The 20,536-nt window shown below is 38.8% G+C and overlaps 2 protein-coding genes across 3 annotated transcripts; one reads left to right on the top strand and one right to left on the bottom strand.

The window, feature by feature from the left end:
• Positions 1–754: 754 nt before the first annotated feature.
• On the top strand, positions 755–19,910 carry rnf207a (ring finger protein 207a). 2 transcript variants are annotated; one of them, XM_024802610.2, is made up of 18 exons: positions 755–1,398; positions 1,774–1,964; positions 6,740–6,872; positions 7,461–7,605; positions 7,962–8,043; positions 8,189–8,264; positions 9,166–9,291; positions 10,040–10,086; positions 11,289–11,361; positions 12,615–12,683; positions 13,046–13,114; positions 14,072–14,178; positions 16,840–17,017; positions 17,560–17,745; positions 18,014–18,065; positions 18,151–18,268; positions 18,808–18,900; positions 19,410–19,910. In XM_024802610.2, the coding sequence occupies exons 2-18, from the start codon at positions 1,774–1,776 to the stop codon at positions 19,534–19,536; spliced, it is 1,872 nt and encodes a 623-aa protein (XP_024658378.1). In that variant the 5' UTR covers positions 755–1,398; the 3' UTR covers positions 19,537–19,910. The 2 variants fall into 2 exon arrangements, with proteins under 2 accessions (XP_024658378.1, XP_024658377.1); XM_024802609.2 differs by having other exon boundaries at positions 755–1,573.
• Positions 3,892–5,896, bottom strand: zpr1 (ZPR1 zinc finger). The gene has a single exon (XM_004576536.6). The coding sequence runs from the start codon at positions 5,734–5,736 to the stop codon at positions 4,375–4,377; it is 1,362 nt and encodes a 453-aa protein (XP_004576593.1). The 5' UTR covers positions 5,737–5,896; the 3' UTR covers positions 3,892–4,374.
• Positions 19,911–20,536: the final 626 nt, after the last annotated feature.

Genomic DNA, 20,536 nt, shown 5'->3' with positions numbered 1-20,536 from the left:
AACAAAAAAACAAAACCAAACAAACTCTTGATAGAACTGAGAATTTGTATTTGTGTTTGAAGGCAACCACAAACTTCAAGATTCATTTGATTTGGCTGCCAAATCAAAGAGCAGAGCCAAACTCAGTTAAGATAACAGTATTTGGATGATGACATGCTTCTAGGTGTCAAAATAGATAAATTTGTTACACAGAATATGGTCCACTTGAGGAAAAAAGTAATTTTGTTAGATGGCATTACAATATATTACAGTTTTTCCTAGTATTTCACTGTCATTATGGAAGGATAATGAAATTATAGCTATACTCCCTCAGATGCTGTGTAAAATTAAAAGCACAGATAAACAGACTGATGTATATGTGTATACATATACATAAACATACCTACACATGCAAACATTATTTAAAAACACAACATATGTATATATATATATATATATATATATATATATATATATATATATATATATATATATATATATATATATATATATATAACAGTTTTGGAGGATGTAAAAAATAAGATTAGCCCCAATGTGCACTATTCTCATGTCTAAACAGTTATTTTTAGACTATATACAGTGGGTAAAGTAAGTATTGAACATGCCACACATATTTCTAAAGGTGCTATTGGGATGAAATTCTTGCCAGATGTCAGTAACAATCCATCCAATCCACACATGCAAAAAAAAAAATCAAAAAAATCAAAACATAGATGTCTATAAATTAAGTCATGTGTAATAATGAGAAATGACACAGGGAAAAGTACTGAACATGCTTACTGAAATGTATTTAATACCTACTACCTGTATGGAGAAACTAGTTGCAAGCATTGGTCAGGTCTGTTTTTGGCCCATTCTTCCAATATCTATCTATCTATCTATCTATCTATCTATCTATCTATCTATCTATCTATCTATCTATCTATCTATCTATCTATCTATCTATCTATCTATCTATCTATCTATCTATCTATCTATCTATCTATCTATCTATCTATCTATCTATCTATCTACCTACCTACCTACCTACCTACCTACCTACCTACCTACCTACCTACCTACCTACCTACACATATAAACATGTGGCCTTGGAATAATGCACTTTACTTGAGTCTACAGATTACATGTGAATGAGTAGGTTGTATAAATATATGTACATATTCCAGATGAACACGTGGGATTGAGCAGGAGGACATTAGAAATAGGACAACTGTTGTTACAGTCTGTGTGGGATGGCAATATTAAATTTCCCTTTTGCACTTTGGCAACACGTGGGGGCTGGCATGAGGTGTGTGTGTGCTGTCAGCTGCCTGGCAGACAGAGCCCATCGCCCTACTATTGAAGAGTTTCTGCATTGCTGTCATTCCTGCTGTGGGTAGCTGATAGCACCACTAAAAGGTAAGACAGAGCCACTCTGTGCTTTCCACAGACCGGCCTACTACATTTACAGTAAGTTTAGTTTGATAGTGGATATAATGTTAGTGATGACATCCTATTTTTATGTTATATATTTATGATCTGTGGATTGTGCATAGTCACCGAATTTACAGGCTGGTATTACTTGTCTGACAAGGTAAGCGATAAATGTTGTCCTTGTTTAATTATTCATGATCAAAGTGTTTCATTATCACTCTTGGCCTGGTCTCTGGGGTGTAATTCAGTATCACAGCACTATCGAAAGCTTTTTAAAGTAATGTGATTTTGTAGTCTTAAAAAAAGGCTGTTCCAAGAACAAACTAAAGGATTGTTGTTATTCGTGTACTCTGTTCCCAGATGGCAGGAGGAATCTTCAACAACTTGGGCAGTCTGTGTAAAGTGGATTGTGCTAATGTTCACCCCTTGATGTGTCACCTGTGCCATGAGCAGTACCAGTCCCCATGTTTATTGGACTGCTACCACATCTTTTGTGCCCGCTGCTTGAGAGGTCGGACTATTGACAATCGCCTCAGCTGCCCCCTCTGTGGGTAAGAGAGGGCACTTTTAAGTTCGTCATGGTCAAATTAGACTATGAAAGTATAAGTCAAACATGCTGTTTTAGTATGTGCTTAGGAGACCTGAGCCTCCACATCACACCAAAGTGAATGACTTGTGGTTTTGGTGGCTTAAGACACTGTCATTTTGAATTACAACCTTACACAATTTACAGCAACATTACTTATATTTTGTATTAGAAAGTTGAGTAAAACTGTCAAAATATGATAAAAGCTGGATTCTTATAATAAAATATAACTTTACTTCTTGAAAACACATCTTGGGCAGCGCTGCTCAACAGGATTGGTTCCATGTAAATTGTGCAGGAGACTGAAGAAGAACATCAAGTCTCACTGTTTTGTTTTTTAGGGCGCTGCTATGACCCACTGCTGGCCCGGTGTGGGTAGGGCAGAACTGAGTGGCTGGAGCAGCTGCAGGGTCAACCCAGTCTCTTATTTAGCCCTTGGCCCCAATACGCAAAGGGGCTGCAACTTCCATGAAGCCATGTCACAAAGCAAACAAAGCATACTGGTATTTGGCAGCAGTGCTAACAGCTTAGGACAATCAAAAGAAGTCACATGATAGCAGTCCATTTAATATCTTATTAAGGAATGACCCGTGGTTCACAGTCACCTTCAGATCTGCAGTGTTAACTTTCCCTCATCAAAGCATGGGTCCATAGAAAAGGTCCTCTGATGCACAGTATCAGTCTTATTCTACTGTGTCAGAACGCATACGACTTTGTCTTATCTGAATCAGATATAGTGGTGATGAATTTGAGAGTATTTTAATTATTCTGAGATGCTTTCTACTTTCTTGTAGTTTCAAACCCGGAACTGCTTTAAAAAACCAAAACATTGTATATCAAATTCCTCTGGGTTTATATCTGAATTTATATTGATTCTTTACACATACCCATATTACACTGCCAATGAGGTAGGTGAATTTCTTAAAATACAATTCTCTTGAAAAATTAATGACTGTGGAACCCCGCATCTAACTTCCTCAGAGCTAGTTTAACTGTCATGAGGTGCATCAGATTATATAGTCAACAGTAAAAGTCAAAGTAATACCAACACATATGTTTTTACATATTGGATCTGTTTTTTTACACTAATAACACAGTGGGCACAAAGCCACTCTGCTCTGCTGTCTGAGCTCAGGATACAGGGGCCCACTGTCTGGCAGCTATTTCCATCAGCTAACAGCTGCTCACTCAAGAACCACACAATCTAGGAACTCACAACTCTATTAGTAGAACACAATGGATCCCGGTTGCTATGAAAACTAGATAAAATGTTCATAGTGGAGGCAAGAAGAACAATATTTGAGTCAAACGGGCCTGTGCAGATGTGGTAATATAACAAAAACTGGTTACATGTGGTCGTACAGCACTTGGGTTTCAATCTGCATGTACAGTGTTTTTATAACCCTCTAACCCAGTTTCCTACACGTGATTCAACCCAGTCCTGTATTTATTTCTTTAAAAACGGGACTGGGTTGAATCACGTGTAGGAAACTGGTTTAGAGGGTTCTAAAAACACTTTATTTAAACAATAAAAAAAAAAAAAATCAGTGAAACAAGTTTTGAGGTCTACAACTAGGCTTAAAAAAGTGTATGAAAATAAGACACTTTCTTACCAAGGTAGTGATTTTATTCAGTATTAATTAGATGTAAGGTAATTTAATTGGTTTATAGACAACTAATCGCTCTTCAGTTCAAATTGATTTCTTAATCAAACATAAACACTCCAATTCAACCTTTGAAATTAGAAATTTGCTGCAGTTTCTTCCATGTCAGTTAATACTGGGCTAATAGGATATTTTACGCTGTAAAAAAATAAATATTGATAATCTCTAAACAAATAAGTTTAAAATGTTGTGTTCAAGGTACAATAAATTGAGAACACTACCAAAAAATGAGTGAAGTGAGAATTTGTATTTCAGACTCAAGGCAATGACAAAAAGTAAAATTCAGCTTTCAGAGTCAAATCTGCCAAATCAAAGAGCAGAGCCAAACTGCCAATTAAATACCAGTATTTGGCACACTTACAGGTGTCAAAATAAATACATTTGTCACACAGAAAGTGGCCCACTAAAAGGAAAACATCACTTTAATCTGAGTAAATGCAGTGCCATCTTCAGGGATTTCACAAGAATGCACTAAGTCATCAAGGATGTACGATTAACAACAGCATTTTAATGTGTTATTATACAACTTATTATATGCCTTTTATTTTTAAAGTACATTTAGAAAACTTGGAATTCTTCTCATTGATCAACATACCAATGAAAGGGAGTAATCACCCAGTGTTTAACTTAAAATGAGTCAAAGTGGCCGAAAATATGGAGCAACTTAATTATACTGGGATTTCTTTTGGACATTAATTAGCACAGATAAACTCATTCAGTCCCTCCAGGTACTGCTGGCACATTATTTTTCTCTTCATAATTCTCAGTCTTCATGTCATTCAGTCCCAGCTCTTCATTCTGTTGAAACGAGCGGGCGTACTTCTCAACAGTCATCTCGGGATCTGGCTCCGGAGCGTAGACATTCTGTAAATAGCTGTTCCCTGCAGGGTCATCAAGGATGACATGGACATCGAGTTCTCCTACAATGATCTTGTCTATTTTCTCTCCAAACTCACGCAGCTTCTGTATCCGATCTGCAGTGCTGCTGTCCCCACAGATGAAGGGGTTTTTGGAGACAGTCAGGTCTTTGATGTCTTTCAGCAGGCCCTCAAGAGTTGTGAACTTCCCACCCAGGGCTGCCATTCCCAGCTCGAATTCCAGCTCTGGAATGATGACGGCGCACGTCTCTGACTTCAGCAAATCTCGGGTCATGTCTGAAGGATCGGTGATGTGCAGGGTGATCTTGGTGCCAAGCGCCTCTGTCGCTCCACCTGATTTCACCTCATTGGTCCGATGGCCACAGCTGTCACAGTTAGTGGCCATGATGATTACCTCCTTGAAGTGGGGGATCTGGACCAGTTTCATGTTGGTTGAGGCTGGTGCGTTGCACTCGGGACAGTTAGTGTTGAATGTCAGAACTTCATTTCTCATCGTCTCCAGGTCGTTGCCAGCTGGTTCCTCATCCAGGTCATCATCTGCCTTTATTCCCAGCTGTATATCCTGCTGGACTGTCCGCTTGAAGAAGGCTACTGTGAGAGCCTCATCTTTTTGCGGTGCTACAGGATTTTCCACAAAACTGTTCCCAGATGGATCCTCAATCACCAGAGTGAACTCATTTTCAACCTCTTTTAGCTTCCTGAGCTTCTGGATGAATTCTTCTATCTTCACAGCCACCTCAGGATGTGTGGCTCGCCTCACAACCTGGTCTTGCTCCAATCCTGCGACTGCTCTGTCTAAAAGACCCTCAATGGTAGACAGAGAGCCCTTCTGAGTGAAGGCAGGGATTTCAAAATCCAGCTCGGGGATCCTTGTGGTCGCGCTGTCTGCTTTTACAACCTCCCGGTTTAGGTCCTCTTTTGTTTTGACTTTAAGCGTGTAACACACGCCTTGCTCTTGAATCCGACCCGCAGACTGGATTTCAGTGTTTGTCCAGCCACAGTTGGCGCAGCTGAAGGAGCTCAGAATTATTTCTTTAAAGAAAGGGATTTTGGTCAGAAGCAAACGTGTTGTACCGTTCTTGTAGCAGTTCATACACAGGCTCTCAATCTCAGTGGGCTGCCAGTCGTCGTCGTCTGCGCTAATATCCTTGAAAACGCTGCCACCTCGAACATGTTCCTCTGAAATAACAGACATGTTTAACGCTGACTATAACGTCGCTTTGTCGAAAAGGTTACACACGCTGTCGTTTTCCCTACAGAGATAGCTCTTGCTAGAAATTTCCAGATAACACACCACCAAACCTCCGCTACAGCGCACGTTTATTTGACAGTCTTCCGCTTTCTCTTCTTCGCCGGTGACAGCGGCAGTGTTTAGGTCTCCAGTGCTGCCCCCTCAGGCTTGCTGCAATACTGCACCAAAATATTTGAAAGGTTTTTATTCTTCTTCATGGAGACAAGCTCGTTTTGCAATTTTCTTTCTTTCTTTTTTAAAAAAATATTTCGGTCTTATATTATGTGTGATTTTGTTATATTTTTGCAGATCACTGGAAATATCTATCTATCTATCTATCTATCTATCTATCTATCTATCTATCTATCTATCTATCTATCTATCTATCTATCTATGAAGAAAGATAGATATGAGATATAAGATATGAGAAAATGTTAGGCCTTTGAAAAAAGCACTAACGCCCCTTCCCCCCCCCCCCCCAGTGTTTTAGAAAACACTGTGACAGGGGTGTGTTTACTCTCTGCTGCATCACATTAAAAGCTACTTTTAGATGCTCCATTATTCACAAGGGGTCACCACAGTTGGTAGCTCCACATTTTTGATTTAGCAGATTTTGTGCAAAATGGAATGGATCTTTTGCATGTTATACAGATTTTAAATTACTATGTGTTGAATCACAGCCTCCTGTAAAAACACTGTCACGATTTGCAAACTGATGAATCTGTCTGGTGTAGTTTAGAAAAGCAAATTATTCTCTGATATAGACTGACAGTCAGGCCCTTTTTTATTGCATTTTTTTTTAGAATGCCCTATATGTTATGAGTGGATGAGCTGCATATTACTGTGTCGTTATTGTTTTAGTGATTCCCAGCAGGAGTGAACTTGAAAATTCACAAAATACTGTTTGTAGATAACTTTCATGATTCCTCTTAACATATTTTTTTTAAGCTGTTTGTCTTTGCCACAGATACCCATCTATAGTAAAAGGGAATAATAGCCTCCCACCAGAGGACCGTCTTCTGAAGTTTCTTGTTGACAACAATGCAGATGCTGAGGAGGCGGTGCAGTGTGCCAATTGTGACCAGGAAAGCAACAAAAAGGTACTGATCTAACAGACCAACATTAATTCATGTTAAATGAGCCCATGGATAACCAGAAAATTACCTGCATTCTCTTAAAGGCTTCCAATTCTTTAGTCTTTATTATGACAGGAAAGCCAGGAGAAAGGCATGCAGTAAATGGCCTCAAAGCTCACTTGAACCCAGGAGTAAATAGCCTTAAAACATACGGTTCACATGCTTAACCCAGCCAGCTTTACCAGGATCCAAAACAGTCCCTTTTAATGGCATGCTTATTTCATAGCCACATATTAGGAAACAGGCAACCTATTACTTGGGCTTTATAAGTGCATAGGAGAAACCAAAGGCTAACAGGGATGCAGCTTTTAAAGGGGCTGAATTCTTAATTTCTGCAGGAGTGTTTGTAGAACTTCAAAATTTTTCACTTCAGCTTTTCAGTTTTAATTTTTTGATGTTTCATATGCAATTTTAATGATGCTCACATTCTTCCTATAATATATGTTCTCTAAATTAAAGTCTAAATGACCACTGAGTACAACAGTGAAAATTTTAATATAAAACATATTCATAAATCTTTTAAAACATTCTTAAATATTCTTATTTATACAGGACACAGGGGTGATGTACTACTGTAACACTTGCAGCCAGCCATTGTGCGCCACCTGCAGGGAGCTGACACACAAGGCCAGAATGTTTTCCCACCATGAGATTGTGTCCTTGGCCAAACGCACCAAAGCCAAACACAGGAAATGCTGTGAGTGCCACCTGTAATTTACTCCAGAAGAATTACTCACCTACGAGGCTCAATTACACCTGTGTAGAAACATGTTCATAAGAACTGTAGTTATTCCAGCACTGTGGCTGAATTTTCCTGGCTACATGTTAATCATACTCTCACACGCAGTGGTGGGTAATTTTTAAACGCAGCATAAAAAGGAGTGGTGTTAACACCCCAGTCAGTATGAGTGTGGTCTTTAAATTTAATCAGCAACCTGTGTCTGTATTATGAACCTTACTTGTTACATACGGCCCACTAGAATAACAGAATAGCAGTACTTTAACTCTGGCACTCCTGTGAGCTGAAGTTAAAAGGCGTCTGTGTCTCCACAGCTCTCCACGAGGAACCTTACATCCTATTCTCTACAGAGAATAAGTCTATGCTTTGCATCAAATGCTTCAGGGACATGCAAGTGTGAGTGAACCCGCTGCATAAAATTTATGATTGTCAGAACTTCTCTTCTCTTCTCTTCTCTTCTCTTCTCTTCTCTTCTCTTCTCTTCTCTTCTCTTCTCTTCTCTTCTCCATGCTAATTCAGGTGTGTTTTTGTTTTTCCCCAGGGAGAGTCGGAGTCACTGCATTGATATTGAAACTGCTTACATGCAGGGGTGTGAGATGTTGGACCAAGCTGTGCTGGTGAGAGAGTCCTGTTTGTTCATCTACATATTCATGACACTCAAGGCAAAAAAAAAAAAAAAGCATTATGAATAATTCAGGTACTATGAAGTGTTGATAATAATGTGAGATGCGGTGCAGGTGTTCCCAAAATTTGTTTAGCTCGTTAAAATAACATTTTAATTTGTGCTTCTATTTGACTGCCCATTTTTTGGGCTTACCAAGAAAAGCTTGCATGCCCAAAGTCTATAGAACTGTCCAGTCATATATGTGACATTTTCAAGTAATAAAGTATTTCCAGTATGTCCATCCATTTTTTGCCACTTATCCTGGTCCAGATTACAGGACAAGCACTTCAAGCATAGTTCCTCAGACCTCTATCTTCCCTGTAACACGCCTCCACCATCATAACTAAGACTGTAAAGAGATGTTTTCATCAAGGCATCTGAGAGACATCATCTCTTATGTTCTGGTTCATAAGATCCTAGTCAGATATCAAAACTACCATTGGATCAGGAGGTGCACAGGCTCTACTGTGAGTAGAGGTCTTATCAGTCTGCTGCTCTATTCTTCCTTCACATATTAACAAAACCTGAAGATACTTTAACTCCAAACTCCTCTTGCCTCAGGTCCGATCCCCAGCCTGGCTGAGAAACCATGTCCTCTGGCTTGAAGGTGCTTGGGGACATATTTCAGAAATAAGGGCGGTTGTTGTGTTTTGTGTGTTACCTGGAACTGGGCAATAAAAAAAACAGCTACACTAAACCAGTCCAAATCTCAAGGACTTTATTAAGTATATCTGTACAATCAAGTGCTACAATCGATTGAACGATCTTGCATTCCCTGAAATAAAAGATGATTCCCATTCATTAAGTTGTTAAAAAGCTCACGATTGTCACCAAGCGCTCTTTTCCCTCTGTAGGTGGTAAAGGAACTGCAAACTTCAACTGGAGAGGCGATCCTTCTGCTGAGAGCTATGCTAGGAGAAGTGTGTCTGAACGTGGAGGAAGAAGAGAACGCAATCTGCAGTCTGTTCAACAGTTTGCAGGTCACATATTGATCCAATTTTATTCAGGTGCTGTTGTTTATCCTCCCCAGCCAACTGTAGGAAAAGAAAACTGCGTACACAAATATTTGTTTGAATGTGTTGACAGTGTTTGAGTCTAGCTCTGATGATGATGCATCAGAATGTTTAAACACTGTAACCACAACAGGCGCTGTGATGACAGGTGTGGTGAGGTGTAAAGATGTTAAAATGATCCCTTAGCTTTAGAAAAAGGGTTATTGCCCTGTTCTCTTCTTTGAATCTTAAAATTGTTTACTGGAAAAAGATCCAACTGTCTCTAAACTTCTGTCTATAGAAATATTTTTGGGTTTAAAGTGAATGCAGAGATCATCTCTAACACCAAATGTTTTTTATTATGTTCACATGATCCATTGGGTTACCAGGATTTAATGTGTCAGGTCTGCTTAGATTAAATTAGTTGCAGAGAAGTGGACTAATCTGGACTAACTGAATGGCTGTCAGATAGTTTGCTTAGATTTAACCATCTGCCTTAATCATCTTCTTCACAGAAATAACACATGGCACATTCTGGCACCATTAGCACTGCTTGGCCACTGGATGTCTCTGTTAACCTAATTGTGAGAGAAGAGTGAATTTTATTTGCAAAATGCACAATCAAACAGAACAGAAAGCACACTGTGGATTTTACATGTTGAAAATTAATGTTAGAGACCTCAAGGCTATTTTACGGTGGATAAAAGAGTCTGTTTTCTCTTTTCTGATCTGACAGGAAAAACTAGAAGAGAGGAAGAAGATCCTGTTAAAAGCAGCTCAAAGGTAAAAACCACATTTATAAAGAGTTAGCTTTCTTACATTGTTCCACACAGTTTGTGTCATAATATTTACGAGGCTGAATGCCATTATCCACTGTCACTGTATGACTTGGTACCCTTTTCCATTGTATCATGCTGCATTGTGCACAGGGTGATAAATAGCAGTGCCGTGTTTGCTCTGGAATAATCTCTGTCCGCACCGAACACCTTTTCTTGGATTTTCATCAAAGCATGGAGCTGAATTTAAACCACTTCAGTAAGATTATATGTGTGTCTGCATCCATTCAATGAAAATAAGGCTAACTGAAAAGTGTTGGAAAACAAATAAATGATATGTAAATCACAGACTTACTGAAGTCTATAATATCAACAAAAGCAACTGCTCCGGGAAAGCCTAGAAGCTGTCTGTAGATTTTCTACATTTTGCATTAAAACAGAACATATTTACGACGACTGATGGGTCAAGTGAAAATATATAATACACTGTCTTGAGAATATTATCTTTTCTTTCCCACTTTGCTATTTACTTTTTAGCTGCTTGCTTGTGCAGAACTTTTGTTTCTCAAACTATTTAACATTGACTCTATGCCACGAAAATAATTACAAATAGATTTATATTAGAATCAGTAAACTTTGATTAAATGCCACTGTTGCAGCTAATTAGTACGTTGGTTCAATTAACTGCACGTCAGGTAAAATTTATGAAAGACTAATGGCTTATCACCAACTGATGATAAACTCGCAAACTTAAATTTGTGTTTATCCAGGTTTTTATTTTGTCTGGAAAACATTGCAAGCACTTTTGCTCGCCTCTCCAAGCACTCCATGTGTACGTGTGCATGATTGAATGGGAACAATTTTATGTATTTGAGTGGGTGAGTGTATGAAGTTGCACTCTGTGGGGATCTTTAATGAGATTTTTTGTGGCCGGTGTCCTCCATCTCTTTCTGTCTCCCTCTTGCCTGGAAGCCAGCCAGCGGCTGCCTTCCCGGAAGGGCGTTAAAGGCTATTTATGTCAGGCTTTGTGTATCTGAGCCGGCATCTGTGCTTGTGTGTTTGTTACAAGAGAAGACAGATAGATTAGCTCCTGGAAATATGGAGTATGTTGTTTGCGGTTGCATCTCCTGAGCTGATTCCTCTGTGTATTGTGGCAAGCGTGAATGTGAAGGTGTAGTCTTACATATTTGTGCATTTGTGTGTTTGCAGCCAACATGAAGAGAAGGAGAAAGCACTGAAGGAGCAACTGTCACACCTTACTGCACTCCTACCTACCCTCCAGGTTAAGTGCTGTAAAGTAGACAAATGTTTCTGTTTCTCCACAACTATCAGACCTTGAAAGAAAATACTCGGATCCTTAATAAATTAAGAGTACACACAGAACAACATAAAAATACGCAATTAAGAGAACTAGTAAAAGAATGAGTAAAAACGCAAAATATGAGCAAAAAGTACTTGAATTACCTGATTGTACTGCAATAATGCAGTGAATAAAGTATAAAAATCTGTCTGCATATAATTCTAATAATAAATCAACTTATTATGATCTGTTTTGATTTAACTGAGACATATTCAATTAGCCAGTGTTGAGCTGTGGTTACAAATGAATCAAATGCTGAGATTTTATCAAAGTTGCAGGTTTCTGAGTGGATACACAAGATGCCCATTCAGTGTCAATCCCATCATGCACTGGGCTGTGGCAATTGTGTGACGAGTATCACTCCCACCTGGTCACATATTAACACTTGTCACATTTTAAAGGCACTGGATACAATCTAACAAATTAAATACAAGAAACCTTGTAAAGAAAACAACAACAAAAACCTTCCTCTATAAATACAGTTTAATACTATCAAGGCTGTATCTGCACAAAAATATTGACATAAATGTAATGTAAACTTTTATAGTGTAATACAATGTTTAAAATCATTAATTCAGAAAGGTTGTGATGATTATTATTTATTATTTCATCTTCATAATACATTTAGTGGTTAAAATGCTAAATACAGCAGCACTCCAATTTGTGGTGCAAAAACTCAGGTAAAAGCTGTAAAAGCTGACGTCGTGTCACACATTGTGAAAGCCAACCAAATAGAATCTGTTTATGGAAAATTACATCACAAAACTAAAGGAAAACAGTAATAAAGAAATAAAAACAGTACGGTGAAAACAGCTGATAGCAAACGATAAAGATTATAAAGTAAACAATACATCACTATTTTTTACAACAAGGAACTACTCGTGTTTAACTGTATCTGAACTGGGAAAATTCTTCGACTGTTAAGGCTCTGGGTTTCTCTTTTTAAACATTCTGGGTTAGAATTTCATCCCATTACACCTTCTTTTTTTTAACTTAACAAAACAGTTTATGTTTCAAAAACAAATCAAGCAGCCAATGAAAGCAACAGTAAAAAACAAAACAGCTAATAGGTTATTTCAGTAGATTTGTATTATATAGATCTGTATACATTTGCAAATTTCTTCTTCTTGCATCTGTTTTTTTTTACTCTAATCTTTAACTTTTCATCCTTAAAGGTCCACCTTGTCACCTGTTCAGCCTTCCTCAGCTCGGCTAACAAGTTTGAGTTTTTGGATATGGGCTATGTAAGTATAGCAAAAACTGGGTGAACAGAAGCTGTGATCCATGTCCATAATTTTGAAAGTATTTTAGTATTTTTTGCAATAAAGGAAAACAGCCCTTCAGTATAAGATGTACAAAAGTAAAAGAAATGAGTGAGTACAAAAGAATGAGTGAGTATGGAAGAAGAAGCATGGATTAATAACAGGAGACTGTCCTGTCTGCTGCGTACACAAAGGGCTCTGCTCTTTCTGGGGAAGTTTTCTTGGCAAGAGAAAAGTTGCAGTATTAGCTGCACTGAATAGGCTTTTAAATAGATGAGGTCCACAGTGTCTTGGGGAGGTTAAACAGGTCACTGAATCACACCTGGATGTTCTTGCGTACACAGCAACTCATGGAGAGGCTGAAGAGGATTGTGAAGCTCCCTCATCGACTGAAACCAGTGCAGAGCAGCAAAGTAAGTAGGAACAGCATTCATTCAGACATAGAAAAGGTTACACCGAGAAAGCGATCCACTGGAGCCTTTAGTTGTTATTCTTTTTTTAGTCAGAACTACTTTTTCTTTTATATAAAGTTTTTGGCCTTTTAACGTGCACTATATTTGTTTATTAGTAAGCGACACAACACAGTTTGTCTGTGGATCTCTGATAGCTTAATGCAACAGATTAAATAAGGAAGAGAAATAGCTGGCAAAACGACAGAAGCACAGAGGACACACGATAAATGAATCAGAACAAAACATGGGCTAACAAATTACCCAGAATTTTGCATCGGCACACTAAACATAGCAAAGGACTAAGTAAGTACACTCCAGCAAGCAAGGCTAAGATGTTTTTGTGTTATATGTGGAAATACATAACATAAATGCTGCAGACAGCAATAAACATCACTCATACAGGAAGAGCTATTAAAACTTATTATTAAAAGCCACTTGGTTAAACAGATAGATTATAATCTAGGAAAGCAAAAAGAAATATGTAACACTTCTTGGGTGAGGCATTTAATCATCTTAAGGCAACTGGAGAGCTTCAGTATGTAGATTCGTGAACTCAAAAGACATTTCCTGGTTTGGTGAAGATTCGCATAATTTTTAATCTCATAAATCCAATCAGCAAAGCAGACAGCAGGAGGTGTGTCTACGAGAAAATATATCTGCAGTGTTTCTGCCATTTGTGTCTCTATATCTGTAATCGTAATATTTAAAGCAACAGATACATGCTAACAAATATATCTCATATAAAAAAAATCTATGATGGAGACATGGGTGTTATGATTGTATTATCCACAGATGCATTTTCAAATAAGTTGTATAATCTTAAAGTACTTTGTTTGATATTTCTTTGTACTTTGTGCTATTTATTTCTTTTTTTTAACCCGAATAAGGCTGAGTGACATTATCTCTGCTCTCCATTAGATCAACACAGAGTACAGAAGTGAGTTTGCTCGCTGTCTAGAGCCTCTGCTGCAGATAGGACCACGCTGCCCTCCTTCTGTCACTGGTTCCACAAGTGCTGCAATACGGTAAGATCATTTGGCTTAGAACCACTTTAAATGTAATCACTAACTGATCCCTTCCTGTGAGTTTTATTTTTACATTGTTCTTTCACCAACTGAATATTTCCACGGCATCTTTTGTATTCTTCCAAGTAAACAAAAGTCTGGGCAGAAAATTTCACACTTGTGAAGCATCCAAACTCAAAATCCCCAAATGTTTTGCAAGTGCACATGGACTGCAGTGAGACAAAAGGAGGCGCCGTGCTGACTGCCACTATGGCAGTTATTTCATCTGTCTGTAAGCTCTGTACGCTGATATATTTATGTAACTCACCTTGTCGTGTGGAGGCTGGACAGGAGGTCCTTCGTCCTGTATTAAAAAGGTCTGGTTGTGCCGTGGCCAGATAACATTCAGGAGAAGGATGCATGAGTGGTTGCACGTGCTCACAGTTCCTGCACAGTGTTTTTTTTCTCTTTTTTTCCTCAAGCTGTAATCATATTAAGTCAACAGTAAATATGACACATCAATCAATCGATACTTTATTTATATAGCACATTTATAGACCAGAGGTACACCAAAGTGCTTCTCAATAGTAAAATATGAAATAAAATTAATTATACATTGTAATTACATTACAATGACACATGCCGCTACCCATAAAAATACGAAGAGTTCAGTCCTCTCTTGTTTTGCTTTATGTCATTATCCACATACACAAACTCCCCTGATCATTTTCTTTCCACATCAGTGTCTCGCAACTGTTCACAGGTCCTTAAGCCCACCCACTAATGCCAACATACTGACAACTCTCCTTTGCAATTTAGTTAACGCCCTGCCAATGCAAGATGCAAAGTAGGTAGGGATTGGTGGTCAGTCGGCTGCCTGGCACTATTTTTATCCCGGTTTCACAGAACTCTCTCGGATTCATCTGTAAGTTGGCACGCAGGGGCCGCCCGACCGTTTTGTTCCAGACCGTTGATGTCACTGTTTTAGCACGGGCGAAGTCTTTAACTGGCGTCACTACTGGGAGGACAGGGGCTGGATGTTCAGAGGATAACGTGTAGAGCAGACAGAGAAATACATGTTTCAGACAAGTTTGCTGTTGCATCAGCTCTGGACAAAGAGGCAGGAGTAAGAGGCCACCAGGTTGCAGGTAATTTCTTTTCTTTTTGAGTATATAACATATACCTTAACTTGCATTGTAAGCCCAGAATATTTATTTAACTTTTGGAGTTATCTTTAAGTCACCACTGCTGTGTAGATTTGACTAAATTTGTTTATGAATCAGAGCCTGGCTTTAGCACTCGTGGGTACATTTCCATTGAAGCCTGTGGCACTGTAGGATGGCAGCGGTTACACAAGGTGCTTGAATGATCAGTCTTCGAACTTCACTTTGTACCTCAATTCAGAAACAGAGGAATAAATTAGCTTTTCTTTACCATATGGTAGTTCAAAATAACACCCACATGGTGTAGCCTGTTACTCAGCTGAATGTGCTGTTGTGTCTGAATGCTTCTAATGCAGGATGCAATGCAAGCAGGGATTGGTGGACAGCCAGCTGGCTGGCCCTATTTTTATCATAATTTCACAGAACAGAAGCTCAGTGAAGTCGTACATGTAAGTTCTTTCATGCAAAGAATGCTGCTGCTTTAGTACTGTCAAAGTCTTTAATCAGCTGTGTTGAGACACAGCCTGGATTTTTGGAGATGGGAACGTGAGAGTAATCCATTCACACCTCACCCACCACAAAACGCCTTTCTGGTTGTTTATGCTGTTTTAGGCATGAAGCCAAAATTATGGTCCTACCAGGACCCAGATAAAAGCAGGTTTAGTTGCGCTACCACATGCTGTGCTTGCATACCTTTATACTTTCAGAGAAGTGATGACAATAAGGCGCTACTCTTTTGAGTGACAGCAGTTATGTTGATTTACTCATGACCGCACTCATGATAGTGACAACTTCTAAACAGTTCCTCTGCGGATTTACTGTCGCTGTCTGTCGTTTTTTCTGTGGTTAGTTTTTAATATGAACAGCAGCAGATGGTCTGCTTTGTCCAAATTTTGCAGTATTTTATGGAAAGAAAATGTAAAAATGTATGTTTGTCACCAAAGACATTAGTGAGATATAGTGGATACTTGATTTTGGTAGCTTACATATCTGTACTTTCATACTTTCTAAATCCAATTCAGTTTTATTTATACAGCGCCAAATCACAACAACAGTCACCTCAAGGTGCTTTATATTGGAAGGTAGACCTTACAATAATAAATCTAAGTGACTGATGAGGTTACATGTTTAAAACTTTGAGTTACAATCGGCACGGCTTACAAAGTACCAAGGAAGAAGAAGCAAAGAGGAGACTTTATAAATTAGTCTAACTTATACATTTTGAATATGCTTTAAAAATGTGTAGCATGATAAAGTTATAACACAAAATAAGAATGAAAGAGAAATAGAACCAAAAATGGACTATATTTGCATGTAGTAAATTTTGTAAAGGTTCCAGGCTCTCTTGACTTTCTGGCACAGTTTTTGATTTAATTATTTCACCAAAACACACAAAATCTATAATAAATTATGTAAACATATTATAGGTTTTGACTTATTAACTAATTTGACTGTTAAGAATAGAATTTTGTTTTTAATATAAGATATTGTGGTAATATATTTTGTCCTGTCTCTTCAGGCTCCAGTCCCCTCTCACTGTGTCTTGTCGCTCCCCGTCGCTCAGTGAGATGCCCCTGGGCTCGGCGTTTGGGCGAAGGCCCACCTCTCACCGCAACATCTGCACTAAGGTTCTTTTGGCCGAGGGCAGGGAAACACCCTTCACCGAGCACTGCCGCAATTATGAGAACGCCTACAGGGTGAGCTGATATGTGTGACCTGTGATATTGTGGATTCACCTTCAGGATTTGTGGTAATTACCCAATCCTTAGGTCCAAAAATATTTTAGTTTGCACAATTAATTATACTTACACCAAGGAGTAAGAGGTTTAAAGGTGCTTCTTTTCTTAAGATGATGGTTACAAGAGAACCATCATCTTACAGCTACTTAAATATAAAAAAGATGATTTGTTGTTTTTAGTAGGCTTTTGTAATCAGTAGAAAATAGGGTATATTAGTTATAAAGATAAATGAAATATTTTACCGTTTTATATTTACTTTATAAATCACCTGAATTTGGATGCACTGAGATACTGAGATACGCAACAGTACACGAGGAGCCCACAAAGTAAAGCAGTGAAACACAGCAGCATAAATTCCACCAGGAGATCATTTTCAACTTGTGTAGTGAGCAGCAAGTTTTTCATGCTCAGCTGCACTTCACAGGCATCTGTACACCCATCATTTTGAAGGAAAGTTCTTACAGGTTGCCCTATATATGTGCATGTCTGTGTGTTTATAGTCTCTGCAGACAGAGATGCAGAATCTGAAGGACCAGGTCCAGGAGCTGCACAGAGATTTGACCAAGCACCACTCCATCATCAACACAGATAAAATGGGGGAGATCCTGGACAGATCGCTACACATTGACAGTCAGATAGCTGCCCAGTACTCCACAGTAGAAACTATGAGAGTCATGTTTGAAGAGGTGCGCCGAGTGATACCTGACATTTAGTATGTTCTGGCACTTCTGATTAAAACCTATCAACATGTGTGCTTGATTGGTACCTCTAGCTAAATATTACATATTAACAAGCTAGTTTTCACCCATTTGTCATAAATGTAGACTACAGGGAATGCAAACAGAAGAAAAAAGAAAACTGCAAATGCCAATGTATCCCTTGAGTGAACCAACTGCAGTTCCTGCAACATTTTGCTCTGTGAGAATCAGCTTACTTTGCACCTTTTCTTTGCAGATGTGGGATGAGACTTTTCAGAGGGTCACGAATGAGCAGGAGATCTATGAAGGTTTGTCCCCAATAATGACAACAAAAATTCAAATTTAAAGAATCTTTTTTTAATAGGTCTAATTAACTTTGTTTACTGACTGCAGCCCAGCTTCAGGACCTGATGCAGCTGAAGCAGGAGAACTCTTACCTCACCACCATCGCTAGACAGATCAGCCCCTACATCCTGTCCATTGCTAAAGTGAAAGAGAGACTTGAGCCCAGGTGTTGTATTAAGAAAGTGGATGACTACAATGTCTGGCAACACAGAGGCAGCTCTCACTGATAGTTAACAAAGTTTGGATCAATCTGCCACAAAAAACAGCCCCCAACTATAAAGTTTTTATTTTGAAATACAACACGATACAGCCTCGTTACTCAAACACGAAAGCTCCACCAAAAATAATCAGCTTTCAGAAAGTAAGTAAATTATAAAGAGTGAAAGTAACACAATGTCCATAAAAGTCTTTCATCCACAAATTTATGCAAGAAATGTCTGGGTGCAATGATTCAGTGATTACATAAAGACAGAGAGCACGATCTCCTAAAATATAAAGTATTGGACACACATACTAATGCAAAACCTTGACATTTATTCACAGTGAATGTAGACGTGTATCTTTATCCCCACTACATGCAAAACATTTGTGACCTATTTTTTTTTAAAGAAACAAACAGGCTTATTAGGAAAGGCTGTGGCTAGAGTTATGTTGTGTTTGTGTGTGATTTTTTTTGGTAATCATCTCTTAAAATGTGTCTCGCAGGTTTCAAGGGCCCAAAGAGCACCTCGATGACCGCACCGAGACGATGCTAAAAATCTATGAAGACAGCACAATGACAAAAGACTGTCAAGAAAGGTATTGATATTTGCTGTGATTAACAGAGGGTTTCTCTAGCTGAAGACTCATGTTAAGTAGAAACTGTCAGCTAGAATAAAAGAGCTGCCACACAGCATGAAAGATTTTGTTTGTTTTGTGAATAAGAGATTATATGTACTTTAATTTAAGGACTTCAAACCTCAGGAAAAATTCTTCAGTCTCTGAGGATTTTTTTCTGCCTTTGATGCAAAGGTTTGAGTGATTGAGGGAACTTTTTGTGTGGGGTTTGTGTTTTTTTGTTCATTTGTAGAACTAACCCCCCCCCCCCCACACACACACACACACACAAGAAACATTTAAATGTTTATGCCTTGTTTCATCACTCTTATTAGAATGACATATAAAAGTAAAAATCAAACAATTATCTGTATTTCTGTTTATGTTCACCCAAAATGTTGTAATATATGCTGTTAAATGTAGTCACTGGCATCAAAAAGATTTATGTGTTTGGTTTTACGGTGAGCATTGTCATTTATTTTCATTCACAGTGACAACCAGACTTGTGTTAAAGACAGAGACAAGAACAGCCGCCCACTGATGCTCGAGGGAGAATCCTGTCAAGACCCGCCGTACAGGCAGGCAGAGGGGCCCCACAGAGGCGTCCAGCGGCAATGAGATGCCTTCATAAACACCAACTCATTGCACCAGCGTGCTTTAATTCAGCCATGACAAGCACAGGATGGGATGTGACTCTCATGGCTGTCCACACCATGACATTTTCTCAGCAGCAGGAAGCTGTCAACAGCTCCAAGGTGAGCGCTGGGATTGACACTAAGTGGATATACACGGAGGCCAAGGACTCACACCTGTCAGAGCCTGACTTACAGGACCTCCTTATTCAATGTGGACAAATACAACAATATCATAAAGAGCTGTCATGGGATTCATTAACAAAAGTGAATAAGGTGACGTTTCTGGATTGCCTTTTGTTGCTCTGTTTGTGTTGTTGTGCTGTTAGAATGATGAGTACACTGAGACTGTGAATTATCGCTCTGTCTGGTTGTTTTTTTACAGTGTGTGGAATTGCATTTTCTGGTATCTATTCTTTGCATAAAACATTTCCTGTGGAGGCTGATGATGGATGACTGCCTGGGTCCGATTACCCAGAAGACCGTTGAACCGGCGTGACAGCACAGATGAAACACAGCAAATGCAATGATGTGTGTGTCATTCTTGGTGTCAGCTGAGGTCACATGTTGATGTGTGTCATGTGTATCATCTCGTGCGTCGGCGTAACGTAAAATGAGGCAGTCTATTCCAGGATTGTGTGTGGAGCTTTTTTTTTTTGCCTGCAGTTTCAACATCCACATGCAAAAAGCAGAAGAGCTGTAATGGCAGAGGTGTGTGAATGTTACTGGCCTTGCCTTAACCTCCATCTCCTGCTAGCTTTTTCCAACATCATACTCATCCCCAATATGCCAGCCAACTAAGGCTTTCAGTAGTGCAGTATGAAATATATTCCTCTTGGTTTGCCTCTGGACTTCATCACAGATAAGTGTCATGCTTTAAGGTGTTTGCCCTGCAGGAAAGCGGTAGAAAACTTTTACACTGTTACTTGTTCTCCTGCCCTTCTTTCTCCCTTGTATCTTTTCTTAATTAATCACGCTGGCATGTT

Source organism: Maylandia zebra, linkage group LG5 (genome assembly GCF_041146795.1).
Source record: "Maylandia zebra isolate NMK-2024a linkage group LG5, Mzebra_GT3a, whole genome shotgun sequence".
Taxonomy (NCBI): domain Eukaryota; kingdom Metazoa; phylum Chordata; class Actinopteri; order Cichliformes; family Cichlidae; genus Maylandia; species Maylandia zebra.
This window is presented reverse-complemented; position numbering and strand designations above follow the sequence as displayed.